Source organism: Lissotriton helveticus, chromosome 12 (assembly GCF_964261635.1).
Source record: "Lissotriton helveticus chromosome 12, aLisHel1.1, whole genome shotgun sequence".
Lineage (NCBI taxonomy): Eukaryota > Metazoa > Chordata > Amphibia > Caudata > Salamandridae > Lissotriton > Lissotriton helveticus.
This window is the reverse complement of record NC_136073.1, coordinates 144,318,772-144,337,511: the sequence shown is the minus strand read 5'-3', so window position 1 is coordinate 144,337,511 and position 18,740 is coordinate 144,318,772. Positions and strand designations below refer to the sequence as shown.

Genomic DNA, 18,740 nt, shown 5'->3' with positions numbered 1-18,740 from the left:
CGACGACTCCTCCTATCCTTTTGACCAGGACCTTAGCGTAGATCTTAGTATCGGAATTTATGAGGGATTTTGGACGATATGCACTGGGTCCTCCTTAGGCTTACCTTTTTTTATGAAAAACAGCTACATTTGTTTCTTTCCAAGATTCCGGTATGGCCTTATTACAGATTATGCCATTAAATAGATCCAACAGTATAGGTACTATAACATCCTGTAGACACTTATATACCTCCAATGGAATACCATCCGGGCCTACGGCCTTCCCTATTGCCAGACCCTCAAGTGCTGCAACTACTTCTTCCATTGAGAAATCTTCATCCAATGCCATTCCATCCTGTTCTGTCAGCTTAGGGCCTAAATCATCGTTCGTTAAGTGGGGCCTATCCACTCTAGCCTCCTGTTCATATAGAGCCTGACAGAGGTTTTTTAAAACATTCCGGATCTGATCTGGATCTGTGTAATCCTGAGCCCCCTCCCGAATATTTTTTATAATATTCCTGCTACGATCCTGCCTAATCCTAAGAGCCAAGAATTTACCCGCCTGCTCCCCAGTCTCATACATCCTACCCCTATATGTTTGGTACTCGACTGCTGCTTTATGAGCCATCTGTTATTTAATTTGGCTTTAATTACTAGGACTCTCTGCTGACTCCCAGCGGCCTCAAGCCCCCCTACTATATCCCTCACATGCAGTTCCTCTGCCTCTGCTAGTTGAATCAAGAGGTTCACATTCTGATCCTAGCCTCCTTCCTTAGCCTGGTGGAATAACTAATTACCTCGCCTCTCAGGGCTGCTTCAAATGAGTCCCACACCATATTACAAGATGTACTATACCGGTTAATATAAAAAAAATTGAGCCCAAATCTTTAAGTGTTCCCTAAATTTAGTGTTTGCAAGCAGTCTCCTCTCAAAAGTCCACCTTAAAGGTGACCTCGATATAGTATCAACATCATAGTGTAGTATTAGCGGATTATGACCGGATATAACTTTCTGGTACTTTTTAATTCCTACACTACTAACCTCCATTACTGAAATAAAAAAATAATCTAGCTTATAATATTTTTTGAATGGGCATGAAAAGTACGTATACCCTGGGTTCTTCGGCTCTTTTGCTCCCCACACATCCAATAGCCCATGAGATTTAATCAATGAGCTCACCGCTCGAAAAACCCTAGGCTTACGGCCCAAATACGGGGTATTACTATTTCTGTAAAATCAGCTGAGATGTTGAAGTCACCACATACTAAAAGATGGCATGGACAATTTGCAAGTTCTACATCCAAATTATCAAAAATTTCTGGGTCATCCTGGTTAGATCCATAAACTGTGCACAGTGTAAAACCCAGCTCAAATTCAGCCAGTGCCCATCGACCATGCGGATCTGCCAGATGGCGTCTAGCCCCCCAAACTAGACTTAGCCAGTATAGCCACTCCTCTGATATTAGATGTTTGTGAGGAGCAAGCCAATATATCATAACCTCCAATATCAAGCAGATGTTTTTAGCCCAGGGTAGATGTGTCTCCTGGAGACAGTCGACATCCAATTGATTTGATCTAACAAAATGCCCCATCCTTTGTCTTTTACCCCAAGCATTCAAGCCCCCAATATCAATAGAGCAAACCTTAAGCTTCACCATTACTTCTTTGGAGTTTCTCGCCAATCATTAATTTCCAGTTCTTCAAATAGCTCCCAGAAACTCCTTGAATCCATATGCACACACTATCATACCAGGTAATTTGATTTTTTCCCCTTTTCTACCCCCCCCCCCACCCAAGTGAAAAACACCCCCCCTCGGCTTGCTTGATGAATTGTATCCAATGTGGGGGATCCCCATCAGGTAATGTCAATGGAGATTTACGAGGGAGTGAACCAGATAGAGACATAGCTGATGAATGGTCCCATCTCAAATCCTTCCTCTCCCTGTTCTGCGTTCCGCTCTGCATCGCCGTTTTCCTCAATTTTTTTGTCGACTAAGGGAGATTTTCATTGCTGTCTTCAGGATCTAATTCTAGGCTGCTGCCCCCTTGCGATGTACTCAAACCATCATCTGACCATTCTGCCCCTTCTGATACTGAAAAGAAGCAGTCACTGGGATCTATATCGCCATCAGCCCTACTTTTATCAGTTGCACCAGGTGAAACCGCCACATTATTTACTTCATTAACAGCCTTGGCGGTGCAGCTAGGTTGCTTGCTATTTTGGTTTTGATTTTGAATAGCTTCCTCCTGAAGCGTTTCTAATTCATCCGCCTTATGTCTGTCCTTCAGTGTCTTACTGTTGTTGCTGTTATCATTATTACTGCCACTTTTGCTTTTACCCCTAAGCAGATCCTCCCTGACCACGTGCTCGGGGGGGGGGGGGGGTGTGAGCTGATCTCTCCAGATGTCAAAGCTAATTCACTTTCGGCATTTCTGCCCCCCAGCTCCCCGGTTCCACACGTAGCCATTTCCTTCAGCTGCAAAACTAAATTATTTCAGATTTCGCTGGTATCGGCATCTAATCCTTCTTGACCCTCCTCGCAAACAATTGCACTCCTTAGGCTCACCTCAATGCCGCCTTGACCAGTCCCAAACACCTCCACCTGATGCTGAACCCCCGCAACAGGAAAAGCTTAAAGCATGTTGTGCTGCTGCGACTCAAGTGTCTCCTTGAGAGTTACCTGTTTTAGTTCCTCCGGCAGCTGCTCAGAGATGGCTTTTTGATGGCTCCGAAAGTGATGGCGCAATCCGCTAAGGCTGCAGCAGCACGGAAAACTCAGATGGAGGCTGCATCGGAGGCAGCGACGCGGGAGGACTCACCCGGCCTCCCGCACCAGCTCTTCTCTCCAGATCCGCCGGTGCATAGGAGAGGAAGGGGGGGACAAGCAGCAAAACTCGCCCGGCAGGTCCTACGGTAGCCGAGCTGCTCCTTCGGACGAAGGATGCACAAGCAGGAACAGAGGTCGTTGTGCAGGCGGCAAACGCTGGTAACGGGGGATCCTGGGGGAGGTATTAACAATTTCCTAATTTTGCCAGGATTAACTAAGTCTTGATCCTGTCATTACTCTAGAAACTCTGCCACAGCCAGCTAGCTTCGCTGTCAGCCTCTTAAGCGGGCGCCATCTTGCCTCCTCCCCAAAGAACTTTAAAAGATGATTAGACATCATAATAAGAAGTGCCTTTGAAGGAGTGAAGAATGTCAGTCAGATCTCGGAGAGCTAAGGGTGTGAAGGCTGACCATTGTGGGATTCTACAGGAAGAGTTGGGTGTACAAGATGAATCAGGCTTTGTATCATTGATGTGATGATGACTTTTCTATATTTATTCACTGTGGCAGACGTTGATGGCATTGAACTTTTCTGTGTGGAGTAACTGGGTCCAACAGGGAGTTGATGTGATACATGTCTTTAACAGCATTCTTGTTCTGTTTGTGGCTTCATTGATGTTGATGGTATTACTTTATTTGGCTAATGTGATAACCTCTCTGTATGTTGCTCAGAGTTACCTCAGTATCAAGAGGTCCTCATATGTTCTAGTTTTTTTTTCTTTTGTGTCTGCAGATGTGTTATTTTTCAACAGCATCTCCAGAATACCAGATGCTGAAGACTGTGTTGGTATTGGGGTGTGGGTTTTCACATAGATTTCCCAAACAATCTTGATGTTGTTTAGAACGGTGTTTACATCAGATTTGGTATTGATGGGGTGAAAAATGTATTCAAGCATGTCCATGGCTAAAGTACTCAAATGATCTGAAAGTTTGGTGTTCTCTTTGGTGTTGACCTTGAATTATAAGTAGTACATTGAGCAGGAAGGTAGGGATGGCAAATTGGTTGGTCTGCTCAAGGGCATTAGTGGTTTGCTTTGGATTGCTGGTGACGCTGAGATGTTAGGGTTGAAGACATGGCCTTTTTAGTTTATGGGTTGTGTGACACACTGTATCATGTTGTGTATCGATGAGGGTGTTTTTTTTTAGTTTGTATTTTCTGAGAGGTTGAGGTCACCCAATAGCATGGTGAGGGCATGTTGGATGGACAAGGTGGTCAGGCAATAAGAGTTCATCAATGTAGTTCTTGTTCTAACCAGTATTTTCATACACTGTAAACATTAATTTGTACACAAGTCCTGCTTTCAGTTAAACCAGGTTTAACCTTTTGCATATAATTTACTTCCTTGGCTTGGATTTCTTAAAAGCAGCAGTGATAAATTTGTGAATAGGCCACATACTTCCCTCTCTCCCGGGACACTAGACATCTTGAGCTTTAGCCCCTTGAGCTTTACCCTGCCTCCAGTTTGAAAGGCACATCTCATGGGATTTTTCGGCTCAAAGACCTGCTGTGATAAAGGATAGACTGCTTGTTTCTGCCTTCTGTCTCAACAGCCTCTTTAAAGGAAGAGTATGGTATTCTGCCACCTTTTTCTCTTTTGACTTCTGAGGTCGCCAAGTTTTTACGCCATTGGTTCCATCTATGTGCAAATGCAGAACTCAGAGGGCTAGGGACTACTGGAAGGGGTGTGTTTATCTTACCATGTAATCCTAACTGGGTTGCAAGGGATGAACGTTTGAGAGGAGTTATATGGTAGGCAGATAGAATTTTTGCCAAGGATCTCAACTGCTATCTTTCTAAGCTGTAGAACATGGCCTTGTAGGATAACATTTATATGTATTCAGAGAAGTTGTGTTATACTTTTGAGAAAGGAAGTGTATTTTGCTATGATTTCAATCATTCAGCAAATCAGTAGTGGGTAGACTATATACAACAGCGCTCCTTTTGAAATATCCTTCATTGACCCATACACCTTTTGAGGCGTTGAGCCTCTAGGCATTTGCAAACCCTGACGCCACATTTAAGACTCCCTGTCTCGCTCTATAAAATAATTTACTGGTAATCAATGATATAGGAATGCTTTTCTCCTATATTTCAACATTTGTATCAGCCATTGATACACTCTAAAGATTTTTCCCTATTGTTTGATGTTACCCCACATGATTGGATATCCACAATAACCTTATATACTGGCCTATCATCTTATTGACAAGATATATCTCCTCCTGAATCTGTTGGATGTTCTCCAGTTATTAGACTGGGAGTGCATTCAAACAGACCTGATTGGTATGGTCCCGGCATAAGTGCTCAATGTGGTTTTCCTGGTGAAGGCGCCATGTTCGCTGAAACCCACCTCGAAGAACCAACATTGCATCATTTTTATCTATTACTATGTTGTCCATTAATTCTATTGTCCCTATATTTACTGTGATTTGCCTGTATGTATATATTGGGATGTTGCATTATTTTGTTTGATTACTTAGACTTTTCTTTGTGAAATAATATCAAGGCACTTATGGCAACAACAATCTTATTGTGAAATAGTTTTCAAATATTCTTTGTCTGAATTTGTGCTTTATTGTTCTGTTACTTCATGTATGTTTATTGTCTATCGATATTGAACCTCATGATTTCATGAGATTCGGAGCCTATTGAGCAACTGTTTGTACTAATAAAATAGATTATTTGTATATATTAACAGTGGTGCATTGACTTTAGTGATATTACTGTAGATTTATTGTCTGATATATATTATGACCAACTAGTTGCCTAGGGATTTCTCATATGAACGACTCTATTTTCCCTGTCCTCTGAACATTTATTAGTAACAGGGGGTCCTTATATTTACTTTATATACAACAGTGCTCCCTCCACTCTCACATCGGAGTGCTGCTGGAATGGAAAAAAGTACCTAACATGGTGATCTAGCATAAAATTCCCTGTGGTACAATAATACACTTGAGTATTACTAGACATTGTATTTTGTAGATATGGGTTGTACTTAGGCCAATCGATCTCTCCCGCCTAATCTTATACTGGTTGAGTAGACAAAAAAAATCTAACCAAATGTCAACTTATTGGAAAGCTCTCCAATCAAATTTTATTTTACGTTATGTACAGTACATGCATTTAAGTTCCTCGAATTCTGCACTGTTCTTGTTCACATCACAATTTGGTCAATGAGACGTCCAGTCCTATAACTTGAAAATGGCCCACCTGTAGATAGTTCAGAAAATATCAAGTTTCCAGTTTGTGTAATAGCGACACGTTTTTCCAGTTTTTATTGGGAACTTCAGTTACATCCCTCTTTAGCCTTCCATGGTGTACTCCGCATTACATATGGTTGATGATTTCATTCTATTCACTTTCCGTCACCTCAGGACTCAACAACCTAGTGTGTGAACATTAAGTCTACTTCAATAAGTCATGCAGCAAATGCCTCAGATAGCTCCAGGTGCCCACTGCCACAATGGTAAATTAGGTAGATCTGCTGTGTGCTCTCAATGGTGAACCTTAGGGCTCTTTTAGTGCAAGGAAATATGTGATGGAAGGTTGTGAACATACACTTGTATATATGCGTCAAGCCCCCATCTCGGTAGTAAAAACCATCTGTAACCTGGATAAGAGTTTTGCAACTTGCTATTTTATGTGTGGCTGACCCTTACTTCTAAGTGTGCTCCCAGCTGTGAAATACTCCGAGGTATCAGTACATCTTGCATAACATGCCAGGTTGTCAGATGTTTACCCAGACCTGAGATCACTTTTACTATTGAGACGGAATCATGACAAACATACAACTTTGTTAAGGTCTGTTACATTTAAATCAGGAATGCCTGTGGAAAGTGTGGCTCCACCCAGTAGCCAGTGTGCCACCCTGCACTCATTAGTACATTCAAAAGTTGTCAAGTGGCGCTCTTGCTTGGAGATGTTAATTTATGTAGAAGTAGGTAAGCAAGGTAACAAACTCTCACTCTCATCTGGACAGAGAAAAAGACCCAAGCAAAGACTTTCAGAAGAAAATCCAATAGGAAATCTGACTGTAAAAGAGAAATAATCAGAGATAACATCAGTAGCAGGTGTGTGAGAAATTCAAGAGAATTAATGTATCACAATTTCTCCATTACTTGTCAAAGCGTCCTTTATATCGGATTTAGATAGGAACTGACATGACAGAAAAAGATACCGTCATCTTGAGTTGGAAACAGGGGCGGCATTAAGCATATGCAAGCTGTGCACATGCACAGGGCCACCAAACCCCAGGGGCCATTACGCCACTATATATCCTTAATATAATAATCCTCTGAGGATGGATACATATTTGCGTGGAGGCCCCTGGCAGGGATTTGGCGGCCTCTGGCTCTGTTCCACTTCCAAACACCCTGACCCCCCCCCTCTTCACTGGCCTCCGTGCTCCTCCCCGCCCGGATACCCTCTCCGGGGCCCTGCCCAGGGCCACCATGAGCCTAGAGCCGCCCCTGTTGGAAAACTCTGGTAATAATCTCTAGACAGACCACAATCTTGGAAAGGGGCTTGCATTAGGCTTGTCCACCCGCCCCCTCCCGTTTCATTCCTATTGTCAACTAGGCACATAAAGAACCCCCAAACTTGAGATGTTTCCTCTGATGCAGGGCTTTATATTTCAACCACTGCTCTTCCCTTTTGATTCTCTGTGCAATTAGCAGAGCAGCACTTGGGGTGTCCACAAATGCTTCAACGCTGGTGCAGCCTAGCCCAGGAGGATGCCCTGCCCTTTGCAGAGTCCTGAGATGCACTAACCGACTGCACAATAAGTGCTCCCTCTTTTTCTGAGCACATTCCTCCCTATGGAAGCTCCTGGAATGCATGCAGCACAAAGTTAACTTCAGATCGTGTCTGAGACTGAAGCTAACTTCAGCAATTCTACCACTAAATAGGGGAAATGTAATGCCAGAGATGCAGATTAGAAATCTGTATATTTTCTTTACAGATTTATATACAGTCCTCTTCTTAAATAAGGTTATTTTAGTGGAATACGTTGTTTGATAAGCCAGAAGGGATATTTTTACAAGATATGTCTGTATAGAGTGCCCATTTATAAAGAGTCCTAGTTAGAAATAATATGTACTTTTCAAGTACAGACACTATTGAATGTTCATCAGAGGTGTCTTATATGTTCATGTTTATTTGTATCTGGACAAGAATGATGTCAAGAGCGTGTGAGTCATCAGATATGATATTTTCTGCACCTGCACCTGCACCACCATGCCTTCTTGCAATTCTATAGGAGTGTGTTCATGGTATGTCTACTTCCGGTCCAAGCTCACCTGTATTGTTTCCTCTGTTTGCAGAGAGGAAAGATCTTCGTTGCCGATTTTAAGATATTGGAAGGCGTTCCTGCAAATATATTGAATGGTCGTCAGCTGTATATAGCTGCTCCCTTGTGTCTTCTCTACCTCTCACCCCAGGATGAGATGATACCCCTAGCAATCCAGGTAAGGTGTTGTCTTTGAGCCATTGAGCCTGTCGAAAACTTTGACATTTCAAAACTTTAGTTTTTAAAAATCTTTAGTCTCATGTTATTTGCAAGTCCTTGCATTACGCCACGAGTATCATATCATGATTACATACCGAGGCTATTTGTACACACGTGCACGGGGGTAGGGTGGGACACAGGGGTGGAGGTGGGAGGGTTGGGTAGTTGGGGTTCATAGGGGTAGGAGAGGGTATAGTTGTATTCCTTTATAATTGCTTTCTCTTGACTACTTGGTTGGACGCTTGGTCCTCTGCTGTAACTGTACCACAATGCTTGGTGGTGTTCTCCTGAATGTGGGGAGCCACACGTATTCCTTGCTCGATCCTACAAATAAAATTTGTTGTGAAAAAAAAAAAAAAAAAACTTTAGTTAATTTATTCAGAATGGGAATACATATAAGTGATCAGCATTCTGAGAGGATGTGTCAGGTGTTAATTGAACAATAATGACTAATAGTGTTCCTATTAGCTAGAAGCAACACACCTCTTTATTGTCACAAAATGTTGCCTTTATGACGACAGGGGATGTTTTGTACTATGGAACTAGACTTTATCTGTTTGAAAATGTTAACTGTGCACAGTTCTATTTTAATTGGTTGAGCAAAGAAAGAAATGAAAACAGCTCAGTAACCCCACTCTATCAAACCCTCTTCTAGGCACTTGCATTTGTAACCACTAATAGTTTTTTTTACATGTGCACACAGTGATTTATATATAAACGACTAATACAGAATACTATCAGGCAATGCAAATCTCTTTTCCTCAAGGTCCATTTCAGTGCTCATATCTTTCTCATCCGTGCTCTACCTCTGAGTATCGACCAGTATCTATGGGCAATGTACTTTATTTGTATAGTTGTCGTTGCTTTCCTTGCGAAAGGCCAATGTATTGTCGTCTTCTTTCTCATTTTGTAGGTGGCCTCTGTCCTTCGCATCTCTCAGGCACATTTTTCCCTTTTTCTTTTCAAAATGTAATCAGTGGTGTCTGCCCTCAAGTAGAAAAATCTATTTTACAAGAGAACCCTCTTGCTTATCTTGTGCTTTATTCATAAGCATTATTCTGTGAGTATGCTGACTTACTCCTCAATTGAAAGAGGAGGTCAAGCAACTCATTGTCCAAAAAAACCTCATTAAATAGTTCCTATTAGATCGCAGTAAGACACATCTTGATTGTTCTAATGGTTCTTGCTTATCACATTTAGTGTAAAAGGTTCCCACAGTGGACTGAGTCATATGAGTGGATAGTCACTTAATTTTAACAGCTCTTTTTTCTGAGAGCTAACATGCGTCCAGTGTCTGTACCTCACTTTTGTGTTGGTTTTACATTTGTGTCTCACAATAGGTCTGGATCAATTTCTTAGCTGTCGCTTTCCTCCTGTAGGATGTCTGAGAATCAAAGAATGCGTATTGTTAGAAAGTGTGAAATGTTTTTTGCATTCTGTTTCAGTAAACATCATGCAAACATTCTCTGAGTCTAATGTGTTGTGTTTCACTCTTGAGCTAAGTTCTGAATGCAGCGCTTGGTCAGTATCCATGAAAGACCAGTGACTACCTCTTCGTGCATCTTCCTCTGCAGCTAAATCAGACTCCAGGTCCAGAGAATCCCATCTTCCTGCCAAGCGATAATGAGTGGGACTGGTTGCTTGCCAAGATGTGGGTGAGGAACTCCAGTTGTTATACCCACCAGGCTCTTTCCCACTTCCTGCGTACGCACGTCTTTGCAGAGGTGTTCTGCATTTCTACATTGAGGCAGCTCCCCATGTCTCATCCTCTGTACAAGGTAAGAAAGACAATTTGGACAGCACAAAGAGACTGTTAATTCCAAGATAACAAAATGGACTCTCATGGGTCATGATGCCCAAGCATTGTTGGGTACAACATATCAAGAATGATTGAGATACAGAGTATATAGCTACATGCTATAGAAGAGCAGAGACAGTGAAAATATAAGGTCTGTTTTAAGCAATCACTGTACCTATGTCTCTAATAACTCAAATGGTCTCTCTTTAGCTCCTGATCCCCCACCATCGCGATACTTTGCAAATTAATGCTCTCGCCAGAGAAGTCCTTATTGGACCAGGAGGATCTTTCGATAAGGTAAGATTGGAACTCATATCTGTAGACCACCTCTGTTGTTGGCATTCAAGAGAGGCCATGATGAAGATACATAAAATAATAAACATGGCTCAGGACATTGTAAAGCACATGTTCACCCTTCGGCCTCTTGGCGCTGAAATAACAGATGTTTATTGATGCTCAACTCAGTGCTACTAATTTCATTGACCTCTGAAGTATGAAATGCTAAGTGGGACATCCTGTATTCAAACCTATGACCATGAGGCCAAACACAGATCCATGGAGTGAATGCATTAGTCCACTGACCCACCAGACCCAGCTAGATGAGTTGGATGGAATGAAAGCTATGATGCCATAGTAGAGGAGCACAGCATTCAGAAAAAAAATAGATGGAACCTGCTTGGAATGAGATTAGCTTTTTCCCTACCTTATGACATATTCTTACCTGACCTTATTAAACATAATTGCACAGTGCATCCACCTGCAGCCTTTTCACACAGGCTACTAATTACTTTCTCTTTACCAAAGGTTTGTTAACACATTGTTATGTGAGAGGCATCCTAAAAAGGAATCTTCCTAGTCCCCACCTGACATATAAAAACCATACATAAATGATGCAGGATGAAGGATTCTTGTTTGCTCTTTTACAAGCCTTGTGGCCACTGAGTGTAGACAGATGTTTGTACTTGATAAAATAAGCTTTGAAGGTATCACCTGGCAGTACTTTTATCTCTTCACTCACTTTGCCTGAAGTTGTTGGGGAAGCCCATACAGTGGAATGGGATTTAATTATTTTATTGGGCAGGTCTACTTGAAGTAAAGTAGAACATTTCCATAACCTATCACTAATTGTTTCTGGGTGTTTTTCAGAGGCTGTCTCTGAGTAGGGTTTTTAATCCTGAAGCGAGAGAATACTCTCAGCCGTATGACATGGAGGCTGGATGCTCTGATATTTGTGATTTTTTTTGCTTATACAAGAACACCACATGAACCTGGAAAATAAACTATTCCAATCTATAGATACCTTGCACATTCTGGAAAACACCTATTTGTCTCCTGTCCTTTGGGTGGATGCCTCTTAACCTAGACAGGAACCAGCTAGCTTTGACCAGTACTGCCCTCATACAAGGCTTCATTGTGTAAATTAAAGCCAATCTTGTTCTTACTCTTAGATTGCCACCTCCATTCTATCTGTAGTCTGGCTCATGGCCTCTTGGAATCGCCTTGATCATTCACAAATGTTGCTTCAGTGCCATATTCTCACATCATTCCCGTGGGACTTGGTTCACTAACAGATTTGTGGGCATTTTGATGACTGGAAAAAGACCTTCACCTATCCCATCTTTCAATAAATAAGTTATTTCACACATGTGAATAGTTTGAAGGTATTGTCATTAAATATAATATACATGTCGTATAATTGTCTATTGTGGTGCTCTGACAAGCATTTACTACCATGTATGTTTTACTGAAACATTCAATAGAATATTTTACACTAATCAATCAATCAATCAAACATTCATAGAGCACAGAAAATCACTCGTGAGAGGCTCGAGGCACTGGAGCTGTTTGCTGCTGCTTGGAGGTTTGATCCTTCAAACCCTCAGGTCTTTAATTCTCTTCTGAATTGCTGGAGTGATGGTGCGGTCCTGAGGTTCAGGAGGAGGTTTCTCCAACCCTTGGCTGCCAGTTGTGAAAAGGAGCATCCTCCGCTGTTGGCTCGACGGATCTGTGGGGTTTCTGCAAGGGAGAGGGAAGCTGATTGAGGGTGTCTGGTCAGTTGGTGGAGAGTCAGGCGTTTGTTGATGTATGCTGGTCTTTCGTTGTGCAGGGCCTTGTAGGCATGGGTCAGCATCTTGAACTGGCATCACTTCTGATTCGGGAGCAAGTGTAATTTCTGAGATGTGGGTCCTTCTGGGCTGGTACAGTATGAGTCTTGTTGCTGAGTTCTGTATTCCCTGGAGTCTCTTCAGGAGGTGTGCAGTATTTGCTACGTAGAGAGTGTTTCTGTAGTCCAGTTTGCTGGTAAAATACCACATTGGTTGCTAAAAATTATGGGACGCTGAAGCACAATATGTAACTTCAAACACAAAATCTAAACTACCCAGAGTAATATAGAAAAGCTTCAACATAGTTATATACGGCATCCACTATTGGCAGACAACACAGAAACACATTTGACACCACTCCAAATGCTTGTCACTAAAGAACCTGGACAAATCCTCAGTGCCATTGCTTCACAAGGAAAATATTTGGTAGAGCCACAGTAATGCCCAAAACAGTCAAATAGGCTACATTATCTTTAACCTAAACTCAGTCTATTTGTAACCAAAGGCAGCTGGATTTCTGTCCTGTGGAATGTATTAACAATTGGATATATGCTCCACTACCACCTTTGTGGCATTCTATACTCATAAAGCTACATGAATAAATCAGCGGCACACACCCTAGATACAGAGCAAACGAAAATATGCAAAATGTATGAATTGATGACTTTGGTCTGGCAGTGAATCAGTCAGGTGCAGCCTAGAAAAGGGAGCTAACCAGAATCTGCAATTTTCAACTACAGTGCACGGGGATTGGTGTAGCAGGTCTTATTGAGCTTATATCGAGAGAAATGCAATCCGTGACCTACACTTCCATTTGCATCGCAGACGATCTCAAATCCCGTGAGGTTGAGTCCTTGCCCAACTTTTACTACAGAGATGATGGGTTGAAGATCTGGTCAGCCATCGAGAGGTGAGGCATGATTTCTTTGTTCCTCGTAGTTTTTTGTTTGCTTCAAGTAATGGGTTATCATCTTTTTAAGAATTTATACAGAATATCTTGATACAAAGCATTGTACGTAAAATATGAATAGCTCAAAGTCCAGTTGCAAATGAAAAAGAATATTCGTGATTGACTGATTGATAGGAAAATTTAAATGAGACACACAACTAAATAGCTAAAAGGAGGAAAACGTCATGTATAAAAAAAACATGATTCACCCTGTGTTAGCATGGAGAAACGTAGAAGAACCATTGATAACACCTACCACAGATTGAGGCGGATGCTGGAAACATCCAAGATATAGAGAGGGCACAGGAGGCCTTTGGCAGAGTTGTCCCCACAATCCATTTTATTGTGATGTCTGATCCTCTGAATTTATTTTACAGATCATTGACATTAGCTGTTCTTGTCCAGTTGACAGTAAATTAAAGCTACTACTCCCAGAATGCATTAGGGTGCCAAATAAAAAGTAAGGGGCAGCAATGTAGGGTCCAGATATCTTGTGGAGATTGGCAAATCCACCTAAATACAGGTAAGAAGCTGATCAAAAAGGGGTTAATGGTTGACAAATCAAAGATCAATGATGACATAGTGATGTGCTAAGGATTTAATAAGCAATGACATTGAAGCCCACAGGGAAAGAAGTCATTGTAAAAATGGCTGGAGGGAAAAAATATGAGTACATTCCCTACATAGAATGTGGTCAGCTGAGAATGACAGAAAAAAAAGAGGAATTATACTGTCCTGGCATCCTACATACAGAACATTATTAGCTGAGGTATGTTACTACCAATGCTTAAAACTGGGAGTTAGAGAGAATCAAGTCTGAGTGATGGGCTTATGAAATTGTAATTCTGATTCGATTACATCGAAGTTTCTGAGCCACAGACGCAAGAGGGATGGCCGCAGAGGAATCAACTTGTCATCAAAAAGCCTTTAGACAGACAGGCAGATACATTGGGGCTGGGTAAGGGACTGAAAAGAAACGTAGAACAATGAGTGTCCACCATATAAAGGTGAAGCAGATATCCAAATAAGATAATGAGCAAAGCTAGTTAAATGTGGAGAAGTGAAATAGTGGTTACGTTATTAAAGTATGGACTTTTAGGACTCCTAGTATGATGAAACTCAAAATAGCAGGTGGGAGGGGAAGACTTAATAGTGAACCCAAGTAGCTGAATGTGACAGACTAAAGTGAGGAATTCTCAGCCTACCACCAGTGTTGTGTAGTTTGTTTGACTAAAAGATTAGTTCTCTACCATGGGAACTTTTTATAGATTCTCATTAGAATGTCCTGTAATGTGTAAATTGTTCATAAGCCAGTTCTGCAAATCTTCAGTTTATTCACATTAGATTGTCTCATCATTTTGATTGAATTGTTTTGCCATCTCAAATGTAGAGTGCAGACCAGTGCTATGCTATGCAAGCAGGTTTGTTTGAGACTTTCCTTTCTGCCTTCAAGGCTTCATACCTGAGCCATGTTCTTTTGAAGTTTTGAATGTGATTAAAGTTTACACATACAAATAGGAGTTTCCTGGTTGCTTTGAGTTACACTCGTGTGAGATTCTGAAAAGGTAATTCCAGTAAGGTCTAATTCCGAGGTCTAATTCATGAGTGAATTCAGACCACACTTCAGTAGATGATGTGGAATTTTGTGGTTTGCTAGTTTTAAATGACCACAGGGGAGTGTTTGTTTATTTTCCTGGTCACTCTTCTGGTGTGGGCACAGGAGCTATGAACAAGGGAGGAGAGGTTCTGCCTTGCTGGATTCATGATTTAGGTGTAGGGGGGCACTTGGGGAATATTTGCAGTAGGGCACACAACCACTGCTACAAATGTATGTAGGGTTACCCATGGAAACTTAATCACTATTAGTCATGGAGGGGCCAGAATTGTGCCAGGCTGAAATTTGGCACCCCTGGGCACACTCTTCAGAACACTATTGGAACTGTGGGAGTCAGGACTGTTATATGGCCCTTTGGGACATTTTCAACATTGCTAAGTTAGCATGAGCTTTGCTGCTATGATGCTGCTTTTGCGCATGTTACTAAGTGACTTTGTTTTTGCAAAACTCTGTTTGTGCCTTTCGCATGAGAACGGTTTGCTTTTTGCGTTCCCTGCTAAGTTCCTGGAGTTAAGTCTGAACACGATGTGCAAAGTTGATAAACAATGCCCCTTGTTATTCTGTTCTGGTCAGTCCCTAGCACCTAGAAATAAAATGGTAAACACAGCTGTAAAGCTGGAGACTCATGCTTTGATATTACAGGGTTGCATGTTGTTTTAACATACTTGGAGAAAGCTTTTCTATGGAGAAGAGCATGGAGAAGAGCTGTGCTGTTCCTATGATGTAAAACGTATATCCAGGCTTTAAGGTATGGGGTCTCCTGTCAAAGCCCAGAGATCTTCCTTTATATAAGTAAACTTCTTCCAGTCAAGAGAAGGGTTGTTAGGCCTTTTAGTCCTTTTTCCACTGTCTTTATGTAATGACTTCCCCCTTTGTACTCTATGGAATAGTAACAATGCTAATTGTTTTAAGTGTATGCATTTTTCTGCTGGTAGTGGCTCATATACTGTATTGCAGAGCACAATAGTTAAAATAAACATTTTGAACTATTTCAGTGACTCATTGAGTGAGTGAGTAAGTGAAAGAGTATGTCTTGCTACCGTGATTCCTGAGAGAGTCGGGAGTGTGGTGTTCTGGGTTGTCTAATCATTTTTTAGCTTCATGATTTTTGGAGAAGAATAAATGAGACACTGTAGCTAGTCGGTTTTGGGTACTAAGGGGATAGGTTGGTACACCCCTATACACTGAGGTCCTGTTTTCCTGCGCATAGTTTTGTGTATGTGTAGAGTCCCTGCAACATGGCGCTGCCAACATTTGGTCTGGTTCTTATCTGCAAGACTCCTGAGTAGTGCTTGTGCTTGTCCACAAAACCCTCACTTCTGTTTCCCGAGCCAGCTGTGATGGTGTAACCTCCTATATTGATGTTTTATAGGTTCTTTCAAGCTTGAAGTTTTAAAAAGTTCTTTCTCTTTATGGCCTGTTATTGCGCTGCCGCACTTTTGATTATTGTTCGTTCTTTTTCATTATGACAGTAGATATTGAACCTCATAGCCGCGTGCCGCTCGGGGCATATTTGACTAAATATGGAGTACCTGATGCGGGTGTTGCACTTATTTTTGTTCTAGAAACGGATGCAGCATACCTCTTCGAGGTGTTTTATTCTTGCGTCACCTTACGGCAGTGGATGGAACAGATAATTTGTTTCATGAATACACTGCCATGGCCCTGCCTCAAGCTTATCGACCGTGTAGTACTCTTGAGATTCCGCTCACAGCTTGGCAACACCAAATTTGGTTAAATGGCGGTCTTCCTCACCCAATTGCACCAGTCTGATTAAGTCCTTTATCGATAGATGGGGCCTATCCCAGATGCAGACAAGCCACGCAAATTACCAAAGATTATTACCAAGGCTTATAAGACCATAGGCCGCAATAGTCTGGGAGTTAAGCCTTTTACTCAAATGCAAACACACACTCAATCTCAACAAAGGCCCAGTCTGATAACGACGGGCGTCCGTTCTTTCCTAAAAAGAACTGGAAGAACAAGAAACAGGGGCAGCAACAGCAGAAGCAAGGTTCACGTGCTGGTTCACCAATACCAGAGTCTTCTGAGCGTACTTATGATATGTGCGACCACGCAAAAATTAAGACTCCTGATAGATTTCAGGTCCCTGATCAGTGCTCTCCTCGTTCTTCACAGGACCCATGAGGCTCTCAAGTCAGTGGAGGAGAACACCAGGATCATGGCAAAACTCAACCTGCAACACAGGGATGAGATCAGCCTTGATAATTTGATGTTTAAGGAAAACAAGAGGATCTACCTCGTTTTCAACCCCCGTTTCAAAAGAAAAAAAAATGGTACGTTAACAGCAAGGTATGCTTCAGATGGTGAGAATGGAACTCCTGGATTGGACATGGGAGTTACTCTGCTCAACAGCGTAGCGGAGGCTACCATAGTGGGGGAGGCTCTGCGTCCCTGTCTGAAGGTGACAGCAACTGATACATTCATTACAGTAGAGACAGCAGATGCCCAGGTTGCCCCCCCGGATAGGCTCTAAGAGATTATTTTCCAGATTGAAGGGGATATACCTTGTCCAATCAAGGCGGTTTTCTGGGAGAATCTAACCTCTTTGTATATCATTTTGTAATGCAGAGGCGGACAGGCCACCTCTCTTTGTGTTAGCCACTTCTAGAGGGGAGGACTTGATACTTCCGAGTTTTTCGTGTTACGACCCTGAGGAGCATGCAAAAGGTTTCGCAGCGGAGTGGGCCTTGGCCCTTGCCACAGCGGTGTATAGTAATCAGGTGGGTTGGGAGGTTGATTCAATGGCTCACGAAATACATTTACGATTTATGCTACAGCCACAAACACAATATCGAATCAGACATGAAGCAAAGGCTCATGTTTGTGGCATTCTATCACAGTTTGAGTATCAAGGAGTGATTGAATCATGTACATCACCGATGAATAATACTCTCTTTACAGTATCAAAACCTGACGGTTCATATCAGATTGTATTGGATTACCAATATTTGAATAGTCATTGTTTCACTTTTGCGGTGCAGAACACACACAGCTCTGATCTGGGAACAATCTTGTTCATAAAAAATACAAAACTACACTAGATATTTCCAATGGTTTCTACAGTCATATTCTCGCACCTGAGAGCCATGACTTGACATGACAGCTTTTATCGCCATTGGAAATCAGAAAACATTTACATGTTTGCCAGTGTGGTATACGAATAGCCCCGGGTCATTTGCGGCACAAGTTGTGTCTTTGTTACATGACATAGACCCAGATGCGCTCTCATACATTGATGACATATGTCTAACGGACGACAGACTTATGCCGGATCAGGTCCGAGTCGATGGAATTAGTTTATCCTTTACCGACTATGGATACAAGTTCAATTTTGCAAAATCGCACATCGCCCATTTTGCGATACTCTTTTTGGGCTACAAGCTTAATAATGAAAGGAATGGCAGCCCCCCACTTCTTGGAAAAATGTGCACAGTTGCAACCCCCTTCTGCACTGACGAAACTTCAGTCCTTGCTGGGCTTTTTGAATTTTGGTAGGACATACATTCCCGATTATGCCCAGCGTATCAAACCACTTCATGAGTTGATACAGCCCACATTTTCTTCTGCCAGCTGGCTTCCGGAACATACCTCTATCCTGCATTGTTTGCAATCTGACATGCTTGCAACTAATTACTTGTTGATGCGTAATAACATCACAAACCTGGTGATACGTATAATTTCAGGGTCTGTAGGTTTTACTTACTTAACGTGCAATGAGGGAGACACAATACCTATTACATACAAGTCACATTTATATACTGCTGCTGAAATGCATTTTTAAACTGTTCAAAAAATCTTGACGTCGGTACAGATGGCGGTTCTGAAGAAACGCTCACTAGAGTAAGGTAAACGCATTCTTATGGTCACGCCCTTCCCTGCTTTGGAAGCTTTGACCAAGGCAAGTGTACCTAACTTAAAAGCACTGCACCACAT

At 42.0% G+C, this 18,740-nt stretch overlaps 1 protein-coding gene across 1 annotated transcript in view; it reads left to right on the top strand.

The window, feature by feature from the left end:
* The window catches only part of LOC144798477 (hydroperoxide isomerase ALOXE3-like), a 632,103-nt gene that overhangs the window by 509,536 nt on the left and 103,827 nt on the right, over positions 1 to 18,740 (top strand). The window contains exons 7-10 of the mRNA XM_078669375.1: positions 8,132 to 8,275; positions 9,891 to 10,094; positions 10,325 to 10,411; positions 12,960 to 13,129. Coding sequence (XP_078525501.1) covers positions 8,132 to 8,275; positions 9,891 to 10,094; positions 10,325 to 10,411; positions 12,960 to 13,129 — 605 coding nt within the window. The remainder of the gene's footprint in view (positions 1 to 8,131; positions 8,276 to 9,890; positions 10,095 to 10,324; positions 10,412 to 12,959; positions 13,130 to 18,740) is intronic.